At 39.4% G+C, this 18,461-nt stretch overlaps 1 protein-coding gene across 2 annotated transcripts in view; it reads right to left on the bottom strand.

Moving 5' to 3' along the window:
- The window catches only part of ANKH (ANKH inorganic pyrophosphate transport regulator), a 97,254-nt gene that overhangs the window by 27,361 nt on the left and 51,432 nt on the right, over positions 1-18,461 (bottom strand). Inside the window, exons 1-7 of one of the 2 annotated variants that reach the window (XM_042870308.1) lie at positions 14,942-15,877; positions 13,321-13,643; positions 7,938-8,056; positions 6,775-6,858; positions 4,148-4,318; positions 3,417-3,551; positions 2,142-2,234 (exon numbers count right to left, since the gene is read on the bottom strand). In XM_042870308.1, the coding sequence (XP_042726242.1) occupies positions 2,142-2,234; positions 3,417-3,551; positions 4,148-4,318; positions 6,775-6,858; positions 7,938-8,056; positions 13,321-13,390 (672 nt within the window). In that variant the 5' untranslated portion in view covers positions 13,391-13,643; positions 14,942-15,877. The other variant, XM_042870307.1, reaches the window with a different exon arrangement.

Genomic DNA, 18,461 nt, shown 5'->3' with positions numbered 1-18,461 from the left:
AGCAAATCAGTAGTAATCCTTAACTTGAGGGCAACTGCTAGGCCGTGAGGATGCTCTGCAAACACGTATGACTCTGCATCTTTTACATATATGAAAAGAAGTAATCAATTTCCTTTGAAGACAAAAGTCTGACTTCTCCAGTATAGGCACTGAAGAGGAGCATACTTTCTGGATCCCAAATCACATCCGTCAGTTAAGGCAAATCAGTGTGTTTCTGGTGGCCATCAGCATCACCAGACTGTTGAGTAACTGGCAAAAGAAAATGGAATCTACATGCATGCAAACTATTTCAACAATTAAACATCACAACTGGAGTTTTATAAAGAAATAAAAACAGGTTCTATTTGGACTCTTCTGAGAAAGAAAGCCTTAGCTTTTGAAATGCCTGGTGACACATGAATGATGTGTGACCAATTAAATGTGTTAAAACAATTCTCACAGCGATTTGAAAATAAAACAACACTGTGGGTTTCTGGTTTGTTATTGTCTGAAGGGCACAGTGGAGGCAATTGAAAATATAGTTCTTAGGATGAGGTATCTTTTATACTGTTGATACTGCACTTAGCATCCTTTATGCCAAAGTGCTCTTCAAACATACAACTAAAATCCCTGTTCCTTATCTTTTTGGCAAATAGGTCATTTGTACCAATTTCTGCCTTATCTTCACCTTTTCTTCCTCACATTTATTCCTCAAGAGCTCCATGAGGTCTTTTAACTGAAATAAATTGACAAATCATGATCTAATCCTGCCACCATCTTAGCCAGGAATGCATCTTCTAGCAGGCAAGTGAGACCTGGATTTAAGCTTCTTAATTACTGTCAATTTTGCTAGGCAATAGTTTGAAAGAGATATGCATTTGGTTGTAGCTCATAAGACATAAGGTTAGCGGCCCCTGTGCTTCTGTTCCAAACCATTTTTATTTTGTGATCCATCAATTTTGCATTCTACAGGTTCTTTTCAGCAGTGTAACCTCTGAGAAAGTCTGTGTGTTGTATTTCACCGGATATGTCAATTTAGCTGCATACTGGCAAGTTAGGACCTATTTGATTTTTCTCTTTTTCTTTTTAAATTCTTCTTGGAAATATCATGGATCAAATCAAATGAGGCTTGCTTCAGTTAAGTACATACCTGAGCAAGCAAGCATGTTTATCACTAGTGAACTATTTGGAACCAGAAAGTTCAGCTGATATAATTTCTTGGTAAATAAAGAGAAGGAGAGGAGCTAGCATTTGAAAGAGTATCACAGAACATGACTGTTCTTCACACAACTTATGGGTTAGTGAGTACTAATTATAAAACAGTAAAAAAGAGTCTAAAGAAAATCAACTTTGGTTATATTTTCACTGTGCACTCTGTTCCAGGAGCAGTCCTTGCATTCTTATGTAATCACATCATTTGCCAACAAAATTCTTCATAGACTTGGTCAGCTAAGTCACTGCTACTAAAATAATGGTTTATCTGTGTTGTTGCCAAATTAAGAGACAATCTTTGTTAAATATTAATATATACCAAAGAACCCAAGCCTATGTCACATATGCCTCACAATAGAAAGAACAAGCTGATCGGAACAGAGACATGAACTCTTACACTGCTGTATACTTTCTGAAACCTCATTTCATTAGTTATGTAGCTAATGAAATGCACAGTTAGTGAGGACGTTTTTTAATCCTTAAAAAAACAGCATCTATCTATTCAAAAGATAGCTGAATACCCTGTAACACAGTTAAGGTTAAAATCATAAATTAGACAACAGCTTGAAGCCATTGAAAAACAATTCATTTTAACTAGGATTATAAGAAAACCTTATCAGTGAGACAAAGAACAATTGGTACCAAAAGCAAAAAATAAAGAGAAACAAAATGATAGATGGCCATTAATATCACCCTATTCAAGCTCTGGAGGGTTGCTCCATTTTTTAAAATACTCTATTACACTTGTTTATGGAGGTCCTTTCCAGCTCTAAGGATTCTACGACTCCATGGAGACATGAACTAAGCTTCTTCGTATCTGTTTGGAAGAAATTTCTCAGATATCAATGAAGTTACCCTCAAATCAGAACGTTGCAATGCAGAAGAAAGGAGGACCACGGATGTGAAATCACACTAGACGTATTTACTACATTCCTATGACAGGCACTCACCTTGTCAAAAGCTGGGTATACTGCTCTAATTTCTGTCAGCCAGCCATACGGCATGTGTCCCACAGGATAGGTAGCTGTCAGAATTGCCACTGCCTATGAAATGAGACAAGGAAACATAGACCTCAAATCTCTGAGCACAACAGTTAGACTAACATGCCATCTTCCATAAATACTGCTACACTGACCTTGATGCAATGAGAAAAATAGGCATGCAACTGGAAGGTCTTTGCTTCAGGGGGGATGGCCATCACTCAGTCAGGCATTCAGAGCTTAGGAAATCCATCATGCAATATTGTTAACATTACTCAGCTTTGCCATTTCACTGTCATGCTGATAACTTGGGGATGACTGACACCTTAAGCTGATGTGTTCCCTTGCTCAGATGAACACCACCCTCCCACATTTCTCCCAGACTATTTTATCTAGAGATACTTGAGTAGCAGAATGAACTGGGGCCTTGTATCATATCTCATGATCTGAATTTAGACAGATTTTCCTTTATTATTCATACGTAGAACAGCTTTAAGCAAGACTGATTCCAAAGCAATAGCGCTCAGTGGCTGACTGAAGTTGAGTATCAAACTACTGTGAGGCATGAGGCACTTATGAAACAAAAGAAAGGTGCTCTCCCAACTTTGGTTCTAACCAACTAGTTGATTGCATTTTGTTCATAGGATCAGATCTGTTATGATTCACCTAAATTCAGATTCATTTCTTATCTTATGGTAGAGTTAAGAAAGACTTTTAACTACTGCTGTGTGTTTCACTTCCAAACTTTCGAAGTACATTTTCTTGGTTAACTGACCACATTTTCCTGTTATAAATATAATTGCTGTCCTTGTCTGGTGAAAGATCTATCCAAACACAGGAAACTGACTATGCAACAATTTGTTCTCTGTGCTGTTTTGAAAAAAACCTCTGTTTTTCAAACAAGTGTTAATGTGCTCTTTGTATCTGTAGCTTCCGTGGAAACAAATAGGAGGTGTTGCTTTTGGAGCAACCTGTGCCATAGAACAGTTCCACATGGGACTACTGGTAATTGTACTAAAACCTCTGGGATCAGAACAATCCAGAGCAGAGCTTGACAACCTGGGACGTAGGAACTGTTCAATGAAAAAAATTCACTGGTCTTGTTGAGGGTGAGAATTTGGTAGGCCTGGCAGAAATGCCCATGTATTTAGGACTTTTTCTTGACAGTATGGCTGAGAAGAGAAACACAGAGGCAAGAAGGTGTAAATGACCATTTGAAGTAACAGGGAACACTGACTTTCTCACCTCTGTGGCTGAAGAACTGCCACCTAGGTCTCGGGAGACAAAAAGGTTGACAATGGGCCTGCTTATTCGCTGAGTTGCCAAGATTAATGCCAAAGGCCACCAGAAGCTCAGCATCTTCCTGATCGTAGCCTCTCCCTGGAGAAAACAAACAAAAAATAAGTGGCTTTGACAAGAAGCACACTGAATTGAATCAAAAGCACAGAGAAAGTATTTCTGTTTCTCTTACCCACTGTCAGTTTGGTGCATTCATTTCATTGTTTAAATAGCAGGACTCTAGAATATATTCATTCATTTTAGCAATAATGATTCAAAAGAAGTTGTGTTGAGGGTGTAAAAAAATAATGCATAAGGTACCTGAATAATTGTTCTGATTATTAATTAGGAAAAGGTACGTGAACTCCAATACAACATTCAAAGAAAAAGAAGTTTTGAAACATTCTTTCCCACGAAATAAAGCATCTGCTTCATTCGGTGCTGTCTTACAGCATTAGAAGGAGAGAGCTCAGCACTTGAGATATTAAGCAGACAGCACATCAATACCACCTAATGCACTGTCTGATGAGCATTAATAGCTCTGTAATAGATTCCATCAGCCCTTTTTAAACAAATATGGTTTTCCTTGCAGGATGGAGCAAGCAAGCCCTTCATACATAGTGGTTTAACAGAGTATTGTAACACAAAAAGAAGTTTAAAGTCACTTAACCACAACATCACCAAATATTAAGACATACCCCCATTTCGGGCCCACTTCTGTCAGGAATGACATCATGTATGTTCCTGTAGTATCCCAGGCATAATGTGGTACATCGGACAAGCGCTCCCATGTATAGGGACAAGATTGGGATCAGGAGAGGCTCCCTGCACTCCAAGTGACTGTGAAGCAAAATGGCTACAAAAACGACCTGCAGAGCACACAAAAGAAAAGATGTGTAGTTTGTCTGTCCGTTTCTTCAGGAATAACATATCTCCTGTCTGACTCCAAGCAAGCCTGTCTGAGCCAACAACAATGTGTGACTATGCTATCTGACTTGCAGCATGCAGAAACTTGTCAGGATTCTTCCCTGCATTTGGTCACACAAACAAGAGTAATAAATTATCATCATACAGAAGCTGCATAAAAAGTACTTAGAGGCATGGGCAGATGTCAGACTAGAGGCTATAAATAGGAGGCTTGCATTCAAGTCCGGTAAAGTCTGACATCAAGCATGTACGGTTGTAAGGGTGCCAACGCTCACAGGACAATTAGGTATCCTGATATCAACTGAGGCTGAAGACATGCCTTCAGTGTCAGCTTCTAAGTCTTGCCTTCTATATTTTTGAGGGGAGCATGTGAGAATTAAAAAGTCAGATGTCTTAAAGCATTCAACTCAAAATTTAGAAGCAGGAAGTCTTGTGTTATCTCAATTTTGTACTTTTCTGAATGCAATTTCAGTATTCCTTCATTTGCTCTTGAGCTGAGTGTTACACTGATGTTACCAAAACGGAAACCATTGGCCTAATGAACAGCTCATAATTAAAACATGCAAAATGAAATGTTCAATCCAGAAAATGAAAGGAATTGATTAATACAATATTATTCTCTTCCATAGTCTCTTCCATATTCTCTTCCGTAAGAGCTGATGGCATGCCTGTTAAATTCCTAGTGTCTCTGCATGGTGGGCACAACTGGGAAGCCAACTGCATTTGCTTTTGTGAACAGCAGCATCAAGTTCCAAGAAATATAAAACACATTGTTCAGGGGCAGGTTCTGTCTTTTATTGCTAAAGCTTAAGAAATGCTTAAATCACATTGTGCACATATTTATTAAGCAGGCCATGATGTTTGAAAGGATTTGTAAAATAGCTTTTTTGAACCCCACAAAAGAATTCTTCAGTAAACTGATGCAAAGTCAGTCACAAATTGTGCACACAAAGCTATTTAAGGAGAATTATCTACTGCCTGTGCACATATTGCTTGCGTAAGGCATAGATGTAGGTGTAAGGAAAGTTAGGGTGTGGAGAATCACTACATTTTGTCTTCTGGATTTGCTCTTGCTCTGTGCAATACTTTTTTATAGACTGGAGACAGGTGTCTTATTCTTCATGAGCCTGGCACCCCACTCACTTGTGAAAAGGCCACACGTACCACGGCCAAAATAGGAATTCCAGTTTCTGTATTTAGGTGTAAATGACCTGATGAAATGACTAGGTGTAAATGACCATGTATCTAAGGTCAGTCATGTCAGAACAAAAGCAGAGCCTGGGTGTTAAGGTCATTAAGAGTAATTAGTATTATCTTCAGGGATTTAATGTAGTACTGCAGAGGAGCAGACATGCCAAACATAGAATAGCAGCTGACTGAATAGTTTAACCTGATTTATAGTTTTCTCCTATTTTGTATGAAGAAATGTGATGGAAAATTGAACTAAGTGCTAATGACCTCATATTTCCTTTGATGCTGTACTATTATTATACTCTTCCTTACCCAGTCACTCCCTCAGCTGGTAATGGGACAGTACGGTAACTGTTTACAGGCTCTGGGATTCTTCATTTAATAATATGTTTATAAATACTCTAAAAAGAGGGTTCTATATTGGTTCTCAAAAGGTACAGCACTGGACATCAGCAATGCATATGAATATTGTTTTGTAAGCGTGTCTCGTACGAAGCAAACAGGATATTTAAGACCTCCTTCACAAATGGAAGTTCAAACGCTTGGTCTTCGCTGCTCCACCCCGCAGGTATCAGCACAGAAGGCTTCTGCTGCAGTTCCAGGCTTTCGTCTTTTGGTCCACTAGCAAGAGCAGTGCTACAGAGGCACTCAGAAAACAGTTTACACCTCTGTGTTTCACTAGATTAAACAGCATGTGAAAACTGATATGTGGACATCAAGACTTCACTTCCCTGCCTACATACTCCACTCAGGATCACAGCAGAACCGTGCAAAGCGTGAGGCAGAAGGTATATGGGGGAGAAAGGTCTCTGTCAAAGCCACCCATCAGCCCCAGAACTGGTAGCAGTCATCAGTCTCTCGGTCTGACCTTTCTATTTCCCAGGTGTACAAGTATATATAACTTGATTCTCAACCATCCCAACACAGTATTTAGAGGTGCCCTAAGCCAAACTGCCCTGGTTCCTTTCTTCTGACACTGCATCAAGTTTAACTTGATCCAGCCAAGTGAGACCAGCCTACACCACAGCTGTCTGCAAAGAGCTTCCACACAGTGGGAAAACTACTGGAGAGCAGCATGCAAAAGGCGATCCTGGTGTGCTGCCCGTGGTAGAGACAGAAGCCAATCTCCGTGCAAAAGCACCAGTGCTTAAGAAAGCATCTAATTCATAGCACAATGGAAACAGTGACTGCCAAGAGGAGCCATTACCTGAGCTATGACATCTGAGATGGAGGCACATCCCACCAGGAAACTGTACTTGTGTTTCAGAAGAATTCCAGCATGGGTCCATGCCTGAAAAAAAAAAGGCGGAACAGAATTTGGGAAATTATCATGCTATTTGTTACAGATTTCAGGTCCCAGAATGCTGTTTTCAGTATGCTATATTATACACAAAAAAACAGTAGCATCTGGTGTGAACCTGGGTAAACGTTAAGCCAGTAGTGCAGAGAAAGTACTGCAACTCTTAGTTCCTCTAGGCCTGGGCTAGAAGGAAGAATGGAAATAAACTTACTAATTACATAGAAATTTCTGAGAAGGAGTGCCAGTAAGAAACTGTCCTAATAAAACAGATGCTGCATTTATCAGATTATCACACTAAACAATCTATCAGAAGAGTGGTTCTTCTCATTCTCACATTGGATGCATCTCAAAAATATAAAATTAATTAGCTAAACTGAGTCCCATCTGGAAAAGAAAATCTAATGAATCAACATCCTTTTATTGTCAGCTACTGTTTTAAGGGGAGAAAGCAGTGGAGGCATGCCACAAAAAAGTTATCATTTTTACTTTTATATAGAAGTATAGGAGTGAATTATTGCTGCCATATTGTTGTTTACATCGTGCCAACCACATGCAGTAAGCCTGGTGATGAAGAGAGCAGCAGCCCACGCACTTGAGATATGCTGGACTTAGCTGTGCTTGCACAAAATGATGGTAACATATATCTTTTCAATACATTTGCTTAGAAAAAGTATTGAGCTTATTCCTTGTGAGCTCTGCAAGTAATCTGAGAACATTCAGTAAATCAAACTCTTCCACTGCTAATTGCATTGAAAAAACAAACAAACAGTCTGTGAGGCTCGTCACAAGACGATCAGTGCTTTCCAGCATGCATATACACTAACTCTGACAAGGAAACTAAGGACTTTCACATTTGTCATGATCTCTGGATGTTTAAATTCTACCCAGATGCTTTTTCCAGGTAGCAGAAGATGGCATGTTAGTGTATATCCAGAACTACTGCTTGCAAAGGACATGCCTTCCTCCTGCAGACCTTCATTTTCCCATCAAACAACAGACTTTGCAAACTAAGGGCACCAAAGAAAAAAACAGCATTCATATTAAAATTCAGCTGTGAATCATGCACTCACCATGGCATCCATAAAAGGGAAGGCAGCAAGATAAAGGAAGGCCCTCCGAGTTTTACTTCCCACTGATTCATCCACATGGTGTAGCTTATTAATTATGTAATACCCCAAATCGCTATACGCTGTAGAGATATAAGAATAGGAATGAATAATAAAGATTATATATGGATTCTGGGTAACATGCCCCAAAGTACCTGAAAGAGGAGGATGCCTAGGAGATCAGAGAGCATCCACTCAGTAAACAGCTGCAGGGGCTTCAGGATGTTACAGCCTCACCAGCTGCTGTTTATCACTAAGGAGTGCTTTCACAATCCTTTTCCAAGTAACCTTTGGCAGAGGAGTGATAACAAATGGCTGGGTAGGGAGATGGGTATAATAAATGCCACATCTGTTTGGTAAATGAACACACTGCTATTCCAGAAAATCTACCACTCTTTCATTAACTCAGAGCTCTTTGTTAGAAAAGCTGTTATCGCCAGATGCTGTGTATTTCATGGGTTATAGTGCGTTATAAATCCTGAAACCCCCTATTGCCACTGCATTCTCATGACATTACCTGTAAACCTGCCCAAAGCTATAAAAGGAGTACTATGAATTGCAGAGGCTCGCAATAAATCACACTCATTATGCCCTGTGAGTGCCTCTCCCTCACTGCCTAATGACCACCTCTGCTGAGACTGTCAGGGCACTACATAGCCTCTAACAGTTGTTACTCTCCTTCCTTGTTTACAGCTGGCATCTCAGGAACCACAAGTCAGAAAACGATTTTCTGCACTGCTGGGAATCACTCTATTTGCCGTCCATTTTCAGTCTGGGGAGAGTTCTTAGTGCTGGGTAAAACACTTCTCACCAGATTTTAGTTTTCAAGTGCAGGGTTGAAGACAGAACTATGATATGGAATAAGGAAGAACTAGCTATGGCTAGCATGCCTGAACTTCAGGACTTGCGTAAATATGCACAGTTCAGTAATCCAAACAGCTTTCAACTTCTATAAATCATATTATAGATCTGCTTATTATCACATAGCTTCAACTACACCCTTGTAATAGTTGTCAAAAGAATGACTGAGTTGTACAGTGAAACTCCCGAAGCAAGCAGCTGAAAATTAACCTATACCTGGGTAGTCCCACCTCACTTCTCTTCTGTCTGTGTCTCTCCTAAGATGAAGATTCCCAATGTGAATACTTTCCTGTTTTTCAGTTTATAGCAATTCTAGTATAATTGAACAGAGTACTTTAGGAAAGTCATCCTTTTCATGAAAGCAGGCCACATCTTTGGATCCACAAATACTTGCACTAGTTGTGCAATCATTTTAGCCCATAAATAACTCTCATAAACAGTGTTTGGAAGCAATTAAAAAGGAGTTTAACTCATCATTGTTTCATGATGGCTTAGGCATACAGCAGCTACATGGTTTAAAGGACTGACAAGGGAGCAAAAAGAAAGATGTAGTCCAATAGCACTGAGAACAAATCTGAGACTCAATCCAGACAGGATTGAGGCTCACACCACCCCAAGTATATTTAAATAATAAAACCTCTCCATTTCCCTATGCTGGTCCCTATCTACTAAAGTCGGGCTCACAGACTCTCATTTTACCCAGTAATCCTCAAGTTGGTGAGCTGAGCTTTCCTTCTGAGCCCCTCCACAACAATTGGACTAATTTCCTTGCAAAAGGTACTGGGAGAGAACTTCAGACTTTCCTGAGTTCAGAGTCCAGCTTAGTTCCTTAAGCACATTAGACACAAACAAAACCACAGCCCCTTCTTATTTTGGCACAAATATATTTGCACAATCCAGACTCTAATTTTCACTCAGTACTTTGAAAACTTTCTGTTATATATGGATATATATGTATACATGTATGCTAACCTTGTAAAAAGCTGCTTTTTTTGTGGCAGGACGTTACATCAATGTTTCTAAATTGACTTACCTGAATGAATGAGAACAAGTTTGGAAAGCATGTGAGGCAAGCTACCTATGAGGGCCAGGCTCATGGACTTCTCTCTTAGGTCCTGCTGAAGTTGTGTTAAACTCCTCCTGCACAAAAGCTTAAAAACTATTGCAGGGAACACACCAGTCTTATTCCCCACAAGGAAACAAAGAGAATCTGCATCCAGCTGCTGAGGAGCCTGCTTTTGTGGAGGGGTCACCATCAGTGCAATGATGGGAAGACATCATGACACAGGAGTCAACATTTGTGTTTTCTACACACTTACCCTCTGGTCTTCTTTCCTACTTTAAAGGAGACTTCTAAAGAGTTTAGAAAATGAATAACAAAAAACTTTTTTTGGCTCTAAAAGCTATTAGTATGTTTATTTATTTATTTATTTTGAGTTTAAGTAAACATTAAGTTTCACAGAATTAGCAGGGTCAAAGGCTGAATTACTCTCATGTCTAGGAACACCCAGTTCACCACATGGTTGTAGTTTATTGGCAGGGCACTCTCAAAGGACTTACACAACCACAGCCCACAGCACCAATTTTTTAGGATTTCTAAGGATATCAGAGCCAGGCTTTGTAAGCTTTAAGATTTGTCCTCTTCTCCCCCATCCAAAAGAAATCAACTCTACTGCGACTTTAATTTTAAAATAATAGTGGAGTGACTAAGCTAAGCTTAAAAGATAGTTTTAAAATACTTAACTATTTTCTTCCACCTGCCAGAGAAAGCACACGATCGCTTTTGCTGATGTCAGTGATTGCTTCCATTCTCAGAAAGAAGGATTCAAAAAGCTGAGATGCACTGACAAATATACAGGCGTGTGTCTCTGAGCTGTGATTAAAGTGACTGCTGATGCAATTAGAACTTAACCTTGGGCAACCTTACATACTTATTATGAAGCGTGGTACAAAATTAATAACAGACAACAAGGCTGAAGAACACTACACGAATCTAAAGCAGATGGCTCTTCCCATTCCTTGCATCATTTCAGCCAAAACAGTCCAACTCCAAGATAAACTGCCTGTTTGCTCTTGTAATAACTCATTTATTTTTATGTCCATGGATTGGTTTTGCTTCTCATACAACAGCATTTAAGCAGGAACTTTTACTTTTGTCTTTCTTAGTTTTGTCTTAAGACCCAAAAGCTTACAAAATGATACTGAAATACTGTGCACCTAACTGGATCTCCTCTACACTGATTTCTGCAATGAGCCAATTATTACCACATAAACTTCAGACATCCTTGAAACAAGCGAACACACTCTTAATGATACCAGTAGTCTCAAACAAATAGCTGCACTGTAGTCATCTTGGGGCTGTCTACACTCCAGCATGTTATACTTACATCATAGGAAAACAAAAAGAATATTCAGAATGATGTCTCACAGGGCCCAAACTGGCTAAGTAATTTGGGTAGGTAGGCAAATACCAATTTGCTAAAAATAAGAAATGTTAATGGCAAGTCTTCATTTGGAGATGGCACAGGTTACATAGATTTCTTTATGTCTTTGATTAGCTTGACTTATAGCAGAAGCAGAAGCTTGGGTCCCACATGCAGAAGGCCAGATGATCTGGGTGTCTTGAGATCCACATTTCTCTTTTGCTCAAAGCAATGAATAAATAAGAAAACCAGCTCAGGAAAAACTCAGTGTATACTGATAACTGCAATTGTTGTCCTTTGTGATCAGCCATAGTTGCAAAATTGAGTTAGTTATTTTTTCCTAATCTGCCACTGTCAAAAGGCCCCTGGTTTACCTTTGGGTAGGCCAGCATCTTGCAAATTTCAAAATTAGTCTCTTTTAACTAAAAAACAATTACTATTCTAAAATCAACAAATGCTGTGGTCATAGGTTTTCTTCATTCTTCCTTTGCCCTTGAATACTTTGCTGATAAGAAATTGCACCTGTTTTGTAAGAAAGTTGTGGGTCAGCTGGGGAAAGAAGTCATTGCTTTAGCAACAGCTACTTGAAGATGCTGAAGCAGGAAACTGTTTTTAATAAATAACATTTTATCATCTCTTTGACGACAAAAATAAAAAGCAAGCCTGGTTTATATTCTGGTTTGTGATCCTATGCTATCATCTTTTCCCTGGGCAAAAAGTTTAGTACAAACCAGTACAGTGGCCAGGTTAGAACAAGACTGACTGGAAAAAATTGCTCATTTTGGCACAAGCCCCACTGTGATACCTAATCACTGAAAGATCTTTCACATATATGAAGTGACTATGCATGTAGGTTCAAAAAAACTGCTAACAACTGATAAAGTTTTTACACCTGTGCAATCTGTGCATGAGGGGCTAGTGTCTGTTAGCACATCAGTAATAAAGTGGAACAAAACAATAGGGCCACTTACATACACTTAGTGGACAGTCAGTCTGATGTGTTTGCCTTGTTACTAAAGTTCCCACCTTTTTTTTTTTTCTGGTGATGCCAAATGATCCATTATAGAATTTTGATCAGCTGCAGTAGACACCAGTCAACGGTGTCTACTTAAGCAAAAAGGACGTTTCCCCAAAGTAACTTCTTGCCATTTCTAGAACCTCAGACAGGTGTAGAAAGTAATATTAGCAAGCAAAAGGAGATACACTTTTGCAGTACACCTTTTCTCAGTAAATCAGTGAAGCACTGAACAATGCTGTTTGCTTGCTAAAGAAAATGTGCAGATCCTATATGACACAAGAGCTAAAGGGCCTCATTTAGTACAGAGGAACAACACCTATGAAGTGCATTACGGAACATGATGTTCTATAAATGAAAGCACCATTCTTTCTCTCTCTCTCAAGTTCGTAATTTATTAAGATGCCAAAAATATGCACACAAAGGCTTATCATCTTGAATCGTTTCTCTTATAGCCCAATATTCCCACTCAAAAGCCAATCTCTGAAATAAATAGATGCTTTACATTCCTTCCTACAAGGAAACTAAACTGCTGGCAGTAGCTGCTCCTAAAATAGCACAAGGGAAGGAAGGCAGCATACTATCTTCTATTTCTAGATAACAACTGAAACAGCAAAGGCAGGAATAATGTACTGACCAAGGTTTACAGCAGCACTTAAAGTGGGAGGAGAATAACAATTCAGTTCTTTTTGGTCATGTCAATCAGTTTCTTGGTTCTTACTGCTACCTGCACAGGAGAATTATAGGAACTACTGGTACGGTTGCTGCAGATTAGAATGTGGTGCAGTGATGACTTAGGGACTTTCCAACTGTGAGTTTGGGTGGTTTGGCTCAGCCAGTTGCACCCACAGAGGAATGGGTTAGCCTCTAAGAGGAGCAGCAGTGGGCAGCTGGTGCTGAAGCAATGAAGTTAGTTGGGTGAAATGGTCCATTTTGATAGTTTAAGGGAGTAGAGACTGCTATTTGTGAGTAGCTGTGAGTACAAACTGCAAATAGTTTCAATCACAGTTAGAAATGTGGTGATTCATTGTGGTCACTGTGTTTCTACCATCACTTGTTTTCCTCCTTCTGACTTTCTGTACTTCTTGATTCACTGGGATTTTTCTTTCCTTTTCCATCTCCTGGGCTTCACAATCCACAGCAGGCAGTCATGCCATCTTCTTTTCTCCCATACATATGGCACGTAAAAGAAATTAAGTCCCCAGAGTGGTGTTCGTTTCAGTTTTTTATCTGCTGAACAGCAACCTGAATTTTTGTCTCCTGTAGAGTCTGTAACAGGCTTGCAGCTGTTGGGGAGTAGTTGCTAGTCCTAAGAGGTTGCTTGTTTGCCACTGGACTCCTTCTCTTCCTTCTGTTAGGAAAGCTGTGCATCTGAGGTTCAGAAAAGAATAATTAGGATTTGAAACATGTTCAAAGGAAAGTTGAAACACAAAACTTGGCAACACTGCAGCCTGGCAATTGGTGCTAGAATCTGACTAACTCCATTCTCTTGGGCGCTCTGCCAGTCCCTGCTGTGGCCTTTGCGTATTTTCAGGCAGAGACAAGTTAAAATACTAAAAAATATTTTGCAGTCTGCCACCATAAGCAGCTGAAAGATTGCGGAAAGCTTTTTAACTAACAGCTTTAAGGCATGGAAAGTACAGCCATTGTTTTTTATTTATTTTTCAGTACCTACACAGAGGGCATTTCAGAGGTTCTGAACTCAGCAGGGCTCTATTTCCAGGCAAAACCAAAAGACTTAGCTGGCATATCTTCAAGTGGCTGCCCAAACAGTTCCCTTCAATAAATAGTCCCACATGGAAAATCCAGCTATGTCTTTTACCTGGAAACTTGATAGTTACACTTCAAATATTCTTAAAATCTATAATAGTTTAAAATGAATTTTTGAATGACTAGAAAATATTTCATTTTTCCAGCTTGCTAAGCCAAAAACTTTGAGCAGGAATGGCAGGAAAGCAAGTGTGCAACTAGAATAGCAGCTCTGGGGGCTGAAGAAACATTCTAAGCAAAGAAATCAGAAAGCCAAACTTTCTAATGTCCCAAGTTTTTAACAGTGGCTCACTGAAACAGATTCAACTGTAAACATACTGAGGAAGAGATCAATAGATACTGGTGAAATAAATTGACTTGAATGCATGGATTCAAGTTAGAAAATTAGCAACAGCTTAACCCTGCCATGGACTTGCCGTGTCTAGTAAGCCATTATTGAAAGCATTTATTATGACTGTAACATAGAATAAAAATAAACTGTATACGACTGCTGTATCTGTGGTGAAGTAATAGAGAAAACTGGAATGCTTGGGAGGCACACAGAGCCACTAACGATAGCTGACACCCTGTTACAGAATAAGAGCATGGAGCATTCATGTTTACCTGCTCTATCCAGGCAGAAACTACATGCTGAGCAAGTGCTGTTCTTCAGACGCGTTAGTGTCTGACAGCAAATGGTGCCCCATTTCCAAACCACTTCCTAATTTCACAGCAATTCTCAAAATTCCCCTCAAACTTGCTTTTCCATTCATAAGCAATAGAGTGATCCTCTGCTGCTGGCCAAGCAGTTCAAAGTTACTGCTGGTCAACCAACAAGTGCCTCCACACTTGCTCCACACAGGCTATTGCATTAACTCCCTCCTCCCTCTCCACAGAGCTCCCAGCTTTGAGAATTGTACCTGTGGAATGTAATGCACTCTCTGCTTCTTCCTCCGATGTCTTCTCTTCCTCACTGTTGAGCTACAGAGGTTTCAATTCCATGGAACGAACGACAAGGTGCAGACAATCTGATGCAGTTCTTGGAGATGATGGATTTTAAGTCTTCCACATCACGTGGCTTTTTATTGTTATGGTCCCGTGTCATTGTTTTGGCCAACATCCTGCTTGATGCTTGGGTTGATATGATATTTCTCCAGGCTCTCAGGAACAGTAAAATCCCATAGTTGCTTCACTTTTTATGTCCAGTTTAGGGTTACTTATGTATTTTTCTTGCTTCAGAGTACACTCAAAGAATTGACCTCAGTTTGGCATAAAGTACTCCTAGCAACTACTTCATTTCTCACAAAATAATTCCCAACAGAAGTGGATGATGTATCAGCACTTGTAATACCTGATATTTTAATGAGGTTGTTGGCACCTACTAGCTTACAATTTTGTACTGTACCATAAGTAGAAAAGGGACCAGTACAGAGGGAACACACCAACAGTGCCACTAAGTTCTGACAAACAGATCTCCCTAAAACACTTTGCAGTTCTGTCACAAAGCGATATGCCAAATGTGGGCAGATACTGCTGAGTTGATCATCACTACCTTATATTAAATGAGCTATCTGCTTCACACAGCCTGTCAAACTTCCCAGCGTTCTGCTCACACATTTGACTGAAAAAGATGAGCAAATTGAGCAGCCAGGCAGGTGAACCCTGGAGGTGAAATCTGACACTTAATAACTTGTTTAAATGTTACTGAAAATTCGCATGCCTTCGGCACAATAGTGGTCCAAGCTTTCATCTCTTTTGCACTTTCCCTTGCACTTACCATAAAATCATAAAAGAACAAATTAATTAGCTTGAATACTAGCCAAGGGAAGTAAATTAAAAGATGCGTTAATTAGATTTGAAGTGACCTTACCTATTAAGGTATGGAATATAGCAGCTACAGCGCCAGCCACAACCATGCACAAAACTGCTTTGGTCCTGTCTCTCTTGCTGTTCACAAACACCAGACCTACATTTTTGAAGTCACTCATCGGACCAGTGAAGAACTTCATCAGGGAGTACGCCAGCCCATAGCTGGCCAGCATTTCCACAGCATCTTCCTTAACAGCAGCGATGCCCCTATTCAAGGCCTGTTGCAACAGAAAAAGACAGAGAAAATAATGCAGCACATGTGGAAGCATATCAAAACAATCTTCTGCAGCTGGTGTCTGAAAGAACAAGTTCAGCTCTTGCTGTTTCCCCCGAGTTGACTCTTATTTCTTTGGGTTTAGCAGCAGTAAGTGATATGTAACATGGGTAGCTTCATAATTTCATATGGACTGTAAGTTCAAGTCATGCAGATTTGAAGATAGATTGTCCTTTAGGAACTAAGGTAGATATCCACTTTTAAAGTGTTCAATGGCATCCCTGCTGTACCAGAAGTCAGTATTTTTTCCCCTTTTAAAGTAATTTTATGATTATGCAAATAATCATAGGTGATACAATATCATTTAAATTGGACTAAGGCCTTAATTGATCAGTGCCCAAGGCATCTGCAAAGGTAGAAAAAACTCTGACGTCACTTTATGCTGAAATTTAGGATCTAAGAGTTTTTTCAGTGTAGTGAGCTTTCTACTCTATCTCTTATAAGAGACTATTCTGAGTAACTGGGAATATCCCTTGATGTTTATTACAAAACTAGCCCAAATACACACATAACTAAACACATCTGTTCTTCTTTCATGCATTTAGATCTAGATTGAGGTTGGATATTTGGAATAATTTCTTTAGAGAGAAAGTGGAACAGGCTGCTCAGGGCACAGGTGGGGTGCCCATTCCTGGAGGTATTTAAGAGATGCATGGAGGTGGTGTTAAGGGGCATGGTTTAGTGATGGGACTTGGAAGGTGAAGTCAGTGGCCTTCAATGTTTTATCCAGCCTAGATGTTTCTATGATTTCACAAGGTTCTGATCCTATATTCATTTACAGAACTTTGTAGCATATTTAAAAATGAATATGACACATCTATATGTGCATATTCAGGTTCAAATAACCTAACAATTAATTCTAGGTCTATATTTAGGAAATGTCACTGAGAACTAGATGGATCATTCTTATAGATAAAATGAACCACAAAAAAAAGTGTAGCATTGTCTAAGATTTCGGCTTGCAACACAATGACTGTAAAATACTGAATACAAATGACAGAATGATACATTTTATATACAGTGTGACAATATCGATCATCTGATATATTCAGAAAACTGTTAAAATAGGAATAGACTTGAAAAGCGTGAAGGATGACATTGTTTTCACAAATATTTAGCTCCTATGGGTTACAACTGCTCTGTCCTGACAGGGTTGTGACAATTTGTCTTGCCAGGAACATCTCTCCAATCCAAGCTGCAAATCTCAGTCTATCCACTTCCACAACACTTCTAACACTGCTTTTTCTGAACAAACAAAGCACAGACAGAATATCATCAAGTAATCAGGGTGAAGTCCTTCCAGTTTTAATGCAAGCATGCTTTTTCTCTTGCAATCTTTTGCTATTTCTTTTCTTTTTGCAGAGACCCTATAAGCAAGCAATTTGCACCAACTTCAAAAACCCGACATCCATACAGCAGAAATTACTATTTCTCCTAGCGTTCTTATCACTCTTTCTGCAAAATATACTTAAATTTTTGAAACAAAAGTTGCACCATTAGCATACTAAAATCTGTAGAAAACACCAATTTCTCCATCCATTTTATCTGCCAAATCTCTCTTGCAATGTACTCTGCCCTGAAGACGTATGATTCCAGTGTTTTCATCTGTTCTGCTCAAATCTGTCCCCTCTTGAAAATACCCTCTGCTAGGTACTGAATATCTGCAGCTGCTATACAGAACCTTTTCTGCAATACAGATGACTCCATGTATTGGACTGATAAGACTTCAAATTATATTAAATCTGCAGATGCCAACTGCACTAGTGGGTGAACAAACTGTACTCAAACAATCTGTGGAAAAGAATGTGGCCTGTGAAATGAATAGTTAAGTTTAGCTGCCGTTTGTGATGGTGGTTGTAACGATACTGCATTTGGTATCAAGGTAAACAGAGTTATAATCTGTTCATTTAAATGTAACTTTAAGATGCTATATCTCCCTGTTGCTGTTGTCAGTAATACATACACAGCCTTAAATTATTTCCTGTATGGGATTCCTTCCTTGTAGCTTTTTCTTCTGTCCACATTGAAACATTTCTAGCAGTTTAAACTTAAAGAGAAACTGCTCACCAGTTTCAGGTTGTCCGCTTTAAAAGCTTCCTGTCACACGTAAACAGTTAAGTACCTTTTCCAGCACAGTTTCAAATGTACAAGTACTTCTTTCCTTATTTGGACAACTACTGAATATCAGTCCATGGAGGAAGACAATCCACTGCTAACAAGGTCTCTGGGGCAAGAAGTGTGGTTTTAAGAAACCACATTATCAGCTGGCACAGCATGAAGGTCTCTCCTTAGAGATG

The sequence above is a fragment of the Lagopus leucura genome, unplaced genomic scaffold, assembly GCF_019238085.1.
Source record: "Lagopus leucura isolate 7727_CA_CO unplaced genomic scaffold, USGS_WTPT01 Super-Scaffold_100002, whole genome shotgun sequence".
Lineage (NCBI taxonomy): Eukaryota > Metazoa > Chordata > Aves > Galliformes > Phasianidae > Lagopus > Lagopus leucura.
Note: the sequence above shows the minus strand (reverse complement) of the source record. Positions and strands in the feature narration are given on the sequence as shown.